At 40.5% G+C, this 8,899-nt stretch overlaps 1 protein-coding gene across 1 annotated transcript; it reads left to right on the top strand.

Annotated features, from left to right (window-relative positions):
• The first annotated feature begins 90 nt into the window (after positions 1-90).
• On the top strand, positions 91-6,041 carry pdia2 (protein disulfide isomerase family A, member 2). Its single transcript, XM_086033603.1, has 11 exons — positions 91-361; positions 1,542-1,748; positions 2,514-2,647; positions 2,714-2,851; positions 2,942-3,058; positions 3,116-3,241; positions 3,354-3,545; positions 4,889-5,009; positions 5,122-5,300; positions 5,687-5,815; positions 5,928-6,041. The coding sequence occupies exons 1-11, from the start codon at positions 109-111 to the stop codon at positions 5,985-5,987; spliced, it is 1,656 nt and encodes a 551-aa protein (XP_085889729.1). The 5' UTR covers positions 91-108; the 3' UTR covers positions 5,988-6,041.
• The last annotated feature ends 2,858 nt before the right edge of the window (positions 6,042-8,899 follow it).

An 8,899-nucleotide genomic window follows, 5' to 3' on the forward strand; every position in this document is an offset into this window, starting at 1 on the left:
GCTTCTGATTGGCCGAGAGGCGAGGCCGGTAGAATTGTGCCACGCACTCTCTTTGATGTTGTCAAAAGGGTACGAACGGGACATGCGGCTTTCACACGGAGGGCTAAGATGAGGAAGCGAACGTTAGCGCTAGCAGGCCTGCTGCCGTTGCTGCTGCTGGCCACCTGCCGGGCCAACGACGAGCACGCCGAGACGGAAAGCGCCACGGAGAAGAGTCCGGAAGATGCCCAGGAGGAAGTCGAAGAGCCGCCTAAGAAGGAGAAGAGCAGCGAGGTAGAGGAGGACAACAACGTGATGGTTCTCCATGGCAACAACTTTGCCAGGGCGCTCAACCAGACCAAGTATCTATTGGTGGAATTCTGTAAGTATGCTAATGTAGGTGTTGGTTCTCAGAGTTATTAAAGCATTTTGAATTATTTTTGGTATAAAGTTGCATTTTTTTTGGTGTTTTAAAATGTATGTGTGAGTGTGCATATATATATATATATATATATATATATTTTTTTTTTTTTCTAATTATTAATCTTTAAACAGTTTTTTAATTCTTTAAAAAAAAAATTGCATTTGAGAGGTATTTAAAAAAAAAAATTTGCATTTCATGTATTTAGCATATTTCAAATTGTATCTACATTTAAAAAATGCTTTAAAATATAATCATGCATTTTAAATATATATATATATATATATATATATATATATATATATATATATATATATTTTTTTTTACATATTTAAAAATAATTTTCATTTTTGAAGTTTTTTTCTTATTTTCTTATTTCTTAACCACTACGCTAAAAAATACGCTGGTTTTGAATAAAGATATTTAAAAATACATTTTAATTAATTTGTATTAAAAATATGTGTTTAAAAAAATGCATTTTTTATTTTGATATATTTCAAATGAATTCTCAACGTATCCGAATAATTTTTTAATTAATGTTTTCAAATTAATTTAAATAAATGAATTTGCATAGTTTTTTTGCTCAAATAAATTCAATAAATAATCTTTAAAATCAGTAAAGAAAATCAAACAAAATGAGTTTATCTTCAAAGCAATTATTTGCTTGACCAATAATTTTAACACAATATTCGAATAAAATAAAATTTCCCATTATTGATTATTATGGATTATTATATCCATAAAACAAAATTCCATAATAAAAGAAAATACATTTTCCGAATAATAATGCAGCAAGTTCTAGACAAAACTGGAAGTATTATTATAATCATTTTAATAACGTGTACTGTAGTGCTGCCGAACCACCATTTTTTTGTGTGTAATAAAAGAAAATGATGTCAGATTATTAAATGCATGCTTGCATATCTTGTTTTTTTTTTTTTTTTTGGGTTGAATTCCCCACGTGTAAAGCGGCCCATCGTCCAGATGTTCTCCCGCTTGCACTTTCCCACGTGTGCAGGGAGCAAAGTTTCGTGTTCCTATCAGTAATGTGCATGACTGCCCAGAAAGTCACCAAGTTGCGTTGCAAATTGTGTTTTGTTGATCTTTTTGTTGTTGTTGTTGTTGTTGTTGTTGCGTGCAGACGCCCCCTGGTGCGGTCACTGCAGGCAGCTGGAGCCCGTCTTCGCCGAGGCGGCCGAGAAGCTGAAGAAGGACCAGCCCGCCGTCGGCTTGGCCAAAGTGGACGCCACCGACGAGAAGGAGCTGGCCGAGGAGTTTGCCATCTCCAGCTTCCCCGTTCTCAAGCTCTTTGTCCACGGCGACCGAAAGAAACCTGTCGACTTCGCCGGTACACACGCGCCCGAAAATAACGACAAAAAAACAAACAAAAAAACTGTTGTAGCCTGAAGCTAAGCTAAAGAATCAACAGCGTGTACTAGACTGAAACTTTTTCTTTTTTTAATTCAGCTCCCAAAGCCAGTTTTACTTGAAATTTGGTAAGCATGTCCTTCATGAGTTGACCCACAAAAAAAGTCTCAACAAGCTATGGCTGAAAATTCACAGCAAGTCTGCCATTTTGGTTTGTCGCTGCCATTTTGGGTTCAGCCTCTGAAGCATTTTGCACTTAGCCTCATGAAATTTGCTAGGCATTTCCACCTTGAGTAGACCCACAAAAATGCCATGCGTCAAAAATTCACAGCAAGTCTGCCATTTTGGGTTGAAGTGGCCATTTTGGCTGTATAGAAGACTTAAGATTTTTATTCTGAAAATTCAGAAGCCTTTTTCACTTTGCAACTTGAAATTTGGTAGGCATGTCCATTGTCCATGTCCCACAAAAAAGTCTCAAGAAGCCACGTCGGGAAATTTATTGGAAATCTACCATTTTCGGTTGCCGTGACCAATTCGGCCAACGTGTCACCGTTCGGAATTTTATTTTCCAATTGAGCCCCGAAGCGAGTTTGACTTAGCGACTTGAAATTTGGTTGGCATCCCCCAAAAAGTCTCCAAAAGCCATTCCCGAAAAGACAGTAAATCTGCCATTTTGATTTGAAGCAGCCCTTTTAGGCTCGATTTCCAAAGAACAAAACTCTTCACGACTCAAAACTGTTTCCAGGTAAGAGGACAGTGGCGGGAATCATGCAGTGGCTGAAACGTCGCACTGGTCCCGGCGCTTCGGTCCTGGACAGCGCTGACTCTGCCGCCGACTTTGTTGATGCCCACAACATCTCTGTAGTGGCATTTTTTAAGGTACCCCCTCAGTCTAAACCGTGCCCGTGCACAGCTGAATCGTCATACTCCATTTTCCCCGCCCAGAGTTTAGAAAGCGAGGCAGCTAAGGAGTTTTCCGAATTGGTCGCGGACATGACTGACACGGAGTTTGGCATTTCAACATCTCCGGAGGTTTTCCAAAAGTATGACTTGAAATCGGACACGGTGGTACTCTTCAAAAAGGTGAGGGTGCAACAGAGTCCCCCCCCCCCGGAACGATGAGAAGGAAAAGGATTTTTTGCCTTTCGAAAAGAATCATTTGCGTCTTTTTAGTTTGACAACGGCAGAGCGGACTACGCCTTGTCGGATGACGGCAAAGTGGACAGAAACAATCTGACCAGGTTCATCCAAGAAAACAGCCTGGAGTTGATCATCCCCTTCACGAAGGAGGTAAAAACCAATAAATAAACAAATGAACAGTTGACTCGATGCTGTTTGTCTCTGTAGACGGGCGATAAGATCTTCGGCTCCAGCGTCCGCCTCCACTGCCTGCTCTTCATCAACTCCACAGTGGAGAGCCACGCGGCGCTCGTGGGCGGAGTCAGGACCCTCGCCAAGGCCTACAAGGGCAAGGTAGCGCTCCAAAAAATGTGGACATTGAGGTTCATCGGAGAGTCCGTGTTGTCTTTGGTGGCGACCGTAGCGCAAGATGCCAAATCCCGCCGATTTGTGCACTTCCCTTTAGATGCTGTTCATCACCATCGATTTGTCGGGCGACGTGTCGTTCGTGCTGGAATTCTTTGGCGTGTCGGCGGCCGACGTGCCCACGGCCCGCGTCATCAATATGGATACGGGCAAGAAGTTCAAAGTGGACACGGCGGATCTCGTCAGCAACCTGCCGCCATTGTGTCAGGAGGTTCTGGATGGTACGGCCAAGGTAAACACACACACAATCATTTATACATCAACTTAAGCACCGACTCACTCACTCACTCGCCCACACACTTTTTCACACTTTCACCCACTCACTCACTCACCCATACACAATTTTTCACTCACTCACTCACTCAAACACAATTTTTCACTCACTCACTCACTCAAACACAATTTTTCACTCACTCACTCACTCACTCACTCTCAGCCACACTTTTTCACTTTCACTCACTCACTCACTCACTCACTCACTCACTCGCCCATACACTTTTTCACACTTTCACCCACTCACTCACCCATACACAATTTTTCACTCACTCACTCACTCAAACACAATTTTTCACTCACTCACTCACTCAAACACAATTTTTCACTCACTCACTCACTCACTCACTCACTCTCAGCCACACTTTTTCACTTTCACTCACTCACTCACTCACTCACAGCCACACTTTTTCACACTTTCATTCACTCACAGCCACACCTTTTCACACTTTCACTCACTCACTCAGTCACTAACTCACTCACTCGCAGCCACACTTTTTCCACACGTTCACTCACTCACTCACTCATTCACTCACTCACAGCCACACTTTTTCACACTTTCACTCACTCACTCACTCACTCACTCACAGCCACACTTTTTCCACACGTTCACCCACTCACTCATTCACTCACTCACTCACTCACTCACAGCCACATTTTTTCACACTTTCACTCACTCACTCACAGCCACACTTTTTCCACACTTTCACTCACTCACTCACAGCCACACTTTTTCACACATGCATTCACTCACTCACTAAATAACCCATAGACACTTTTTCACACTTTCACTCTCACTCCCTCGCAGCCACATTTTCACTCACATTTTACTCACTCTGTCATTCACTCACTCACCCATACACATTTTTTCACACTTTCACTCACTCACCACTCACTAACCAACCCATACACAATTGTTCGCACTTTCACTCACTCACTCACTCACGCACTAACCAACCCATTGACACTTTTTCACACTTTCACTCTCTCACTCACTCGCAGCCACACTTTTACTCACATTTTTACTCACTCTGTCATTCACTCACTCAACCATGCACAATTTTTCACACTTGCACTCACTCACTCGCAGCCACACTGTTTCACACTTTCACTCACTCACTCACTCACTGTATCCACTTACTCACGCTAGCTCACACATCCACAAACATTCACTCACTCATTTACACCCCCAAAAACACAAACAACACACGCACACTTTCACTTCCACACGCGCAGGCTTAGACTCTAATTGCCTTATTGTATGCTCTTACAATCCTAATTGTAAATGATTTTGGAACGCAGCCTTACTATCGCAGTCAAGACGTGCCCGAGGACTGGAATAAAGCGCCCGTTAAGGTCCTGGTGGGGAAGAATTTTCAGTCTGTTGCCCTGGACACAACCAAAAACGTCTTTGTGAAGTTTTGTGAGTTCAAAAAAAAATCTTCTCGATGAAGCTTCCTCAAAATGTGCCATTATGGCAAAGCAAGGATCACGTTGATGATATTTCATTCAAACGGATCAAATAATGGGAACAGATGCTCCCTGGTGCGGCCACTGCAAGGACCTGGCTCCTATCTGGGACCAGCTGGGCCAGAAGTACGCCGAGCATGATGACGTCATCATCGCCAAGATGGATTCCACCGCCAATGAGCTGGAGGGCGTCACCATCACTGGCTTCCCCACGCTCAAATATTTCCCCGCCGGTGGAAAAGAGGTACCCACACACACACACACACATACATGTTTATGGTGGTAGCTGGGGACGGCAATTACACTCACGCACCAATTCATACATGTTTATTATGGTTGCCAGGCACGTCAAATTCACTCATTCACACAGAGAAACTTTCATGTTATTGCTCGGGATGCCATATCACTCTCTCACACGTTTATGTAGGTTGCTGCGTGTGCAAATTTCCCTCGCATACATACACATTTATACGGGTTAGTGGGGACATACATTTCACTCATACATTTATCTCTGCTTCTGGGATCAGCAATTTCATTCTCACACACACACATACACGCGCACACGGATACACGTTTATGGAGGTAGCTGGGGACACTATTCTCTCCAGTTATTCTTGTGTTGTCCTGCAGTCAGTGGAGTACTCGGGAAACCGTGATCTGGAGACCTTGTCAAAGTTTCTGGACAATGGAGGAATTTTGCCCAAGGAAGATGACGACGACGACGACGATGATGATGATGATGATGACAACGATGAAACAGTTCGTGTTTGCATGCTACCCTCCAAATTAATCTTCCTCTCTAATAATAATGATGACAATGAATACATTCTCTGATTTAAAAAAAATATATATATTTCTTTTTTTTTTCCAGAAAGTGGGCGAGTCTTTGGAGAAAGCCAACAACACAACGTCTGATAAAGATGAACTTTGATAACATTTTGTCATGTTTTTAACTCAATAAAATTCCTTTCAGGGGGAAAAAAAATTGAAGCCACGAAGCACTTTAATTTGAATGCGTATTGAAATTCGGGCACACAAATGAAATGGGAAGGCAGTAAAAGGAAAATAATCATAAAAAGGAACATCATTAAGTATTGAATATGGATTTTTGTTCGAGCCAAAGTTAAATACTGTAAATACAAAGGTAATTTAGACAATAAATATGCATTATAAATATTCTTAATTCAAATGTTAAATAATAATCAGTATATTATATTTCATGACCTTTTTTAATGGCATTTTTATTTATTTTATGACTTCATCAATCAAAGTTTTTTTTTCATTTTAAAAGATGGCTAAAAAATTGAGCTCTCGCGCTCAGTCGGTGTGAACAAAATGGAAATAGAACTTTTTTTCTTTTTTTAAATGGAGGATAATGTCAACAAACAGAATTGGATTTCTATTTTTAGATCACTAGAAAGGTTCTCCTCTAAGCCGAACATCCATTGAGGTAAGACTACTAATCTTTGATGTATGCTTACAATTTGAATTTGTTTACCGTGTTGACAGTTTTTTTTTTCCCCCCTTTTTGTTAGCCTAATAGCACAATTGTTGAAGTCACAAAACAACACTCAAAAAAAAAAAACAAGAGTCCAGTCGCTGGGAATGATCACAGACCTAAAGAGGGGGCGGGAACAAATGTCTAGCAAGTATGTTGGACTTTTGTATTTGCTACTGTGACAGTAAACAACGTGTGCAATTATGCTAACAATTAGGCTAACAATCCGCATTTGCACAGTGCACCTGCATAGAACATATTCTTGAAAAAAAATATCTTTGGGTTGCCTTCCCTTTAAGCTCAAACGTAACGTAATGTCGATAAAACAGGTCGGACCACGTTGGTAGTTTATATTTGCGATTGTGGCAGTGAGTTAATAATGACTTAATTTGGCCGATTGGTTTCATAACAGCTTGTGAGCCACTGTTGCATGGAAAATTCCCATCACACGATTTCAGGTTTGTTTCACTTGGGCCCATTACAGAGCGGACTTCAATTTGTAGAATTGAGGTTGAATAACAAGACCGCTATATGAGGGATTTGCTTGGAAAAGTAACAGCAATACGTGTTCTGGCAAATTTTCACATTTGTGCACGAAATAGCAAAGGAGGAGAAAGGTGTGAACATTTTGACGGCAGCAGGAGAAGACGCCAAACGTGTAACTTTAAGGGTTAACAACAGCACCACCATGTGGCGATTGTTTGGAAGAGTGGCGCGCCTTGAAGAAAAATGGCACGCTATGGTATTGTTGTGTAAAAAAAAAAAAAGAGAGAAATGCTCTGCATGTGTTTTTGCCTACTGTTTAAAGTTTCTAACGACTACATCGGTGCTAATTTTCTCAGCCCATCTGTGTGTTTTCCCGTTATGTGATCCCATTAAACTAGTAGACTTTTGGCAGTAGGCGGTGTTGTGTAGTTTAGTTTAGTACACGACGTGTAATTCTCTTGGTTTCACCATCGCGGAAAAAGAATCATTCGACCGTCCTTGTTTCTACAGTGTCTTGTACTTTGTAAATGGCTGGTAAAGGTACAATTGTTCAAGATGCGTGATGTGTCAAAATTTCACATTTCTACAATACAGGAGTTGCTTTAACTTCCAAAATAAAACATGTTGTCCAGCATAGTTTCAGAGTGACATTCTGCAACATGACATTATGATGAGATCTACTTGGATTTTCTAATCTGATTGTCAATCTGTTTATCAGCAGCTTGCTTTGTGACTGCATCACCTGCTGGATGGAAGCCCCCCCCCAATTTTTGAGGAGATCATACTAAATTCTCCCGGTTTGGACCCTGCACCAGCTGACAGGCCCGATCCTCCGCACACTACTCCCTTACCCTCGCTGCATCCCATCCGCGCTCGAGGCCCAAGTAACCCATTTTACCACGCACGTTATAATTCCTTCACCAACCTTTAATAAAACGGTTCAAAGGTTTCAATTCTCATTTCAATTGTATGATTTACGAAAAAAAAAAAAAAAAAAAAAAGTTCCAAGTTAAAATAAAATGTCTATGTAAAGTTGCAAGACCTCAATTGACACATAAATACTTTTTATCTAACCAATTTTAGAGAAGGGGAATATTAAATGAATGCAATGTTTATTGCAGGCCTTCTGGGAAGGTTAAATAATGTGGCTCTCTCTTTAAACACAAACATGTAATTTTGCGGTAAAGTTTTACAATGTACACCCCCCCCCCCCAAAAAAAAAACATTATTATTTTTATCAATTGCAACTTTTTAATTCAAAATTAAGCTTACTTTTCCCTAAAATGGCAACTTTTTACCCCGATCAGGGAAAAGATGTCATTCGATGAAAAACCTGTAAAGTTACCGTAAAAAGTTAACATTCCCTGAAATTTTTTTTTTTTTTTTTTTTGGGTGGGGGAGGGGGTGAGTGGTAGTTTGTTGAAGTTGGTAGTTGGAAACGCAAACAGAAGCCTGTTTAAAATTATAGGCGGACGGCAGAAGGGTCCCGTGGCTGCAGGCGGAGGGCGATAAACGGACTGCAAATTTTTAGTAAAATTGCTAGTTCGGGTAAAACAATCAAACAAATATACCAATTTTTTTTTTTTCTCAAAAGTACTGTCATGTCACATTTAAAAAAAAACAAAAAAACTAAAGTTTTGTTTTGTTGCTAACATTCCTTTTATGTAAAAATGACACATTTAGAATGGACCAATTTAAAAAGAAAACATGTCAATAAATGCACAAATATCTCTTGATAATGTAAATACCAAGACGAAAATCAAACAACCAAAACATGAAAGAATTTCGTTGGGCTCACTTTTAGTGCTCCCTTGAGTTAAATGGCACAATGTTAGATGAGAGGTAACCATGAAGTTCTG

This window comes from Filicampus tigris, chromosome 6 (genome assembly GCF_054856515.1).
Source record: "Filicampus tigris isolate MCC_2025a chromosome 6, RoL_Ftig_1.0, whole genome shotgun sequence".
Classification (NCBI taxonomy): Eukaryota; Metazoa; Chordata; class Actinopteri; order Syngnathiformes; family Syngnathidae; genus Filicampus; species Filicampus tigris.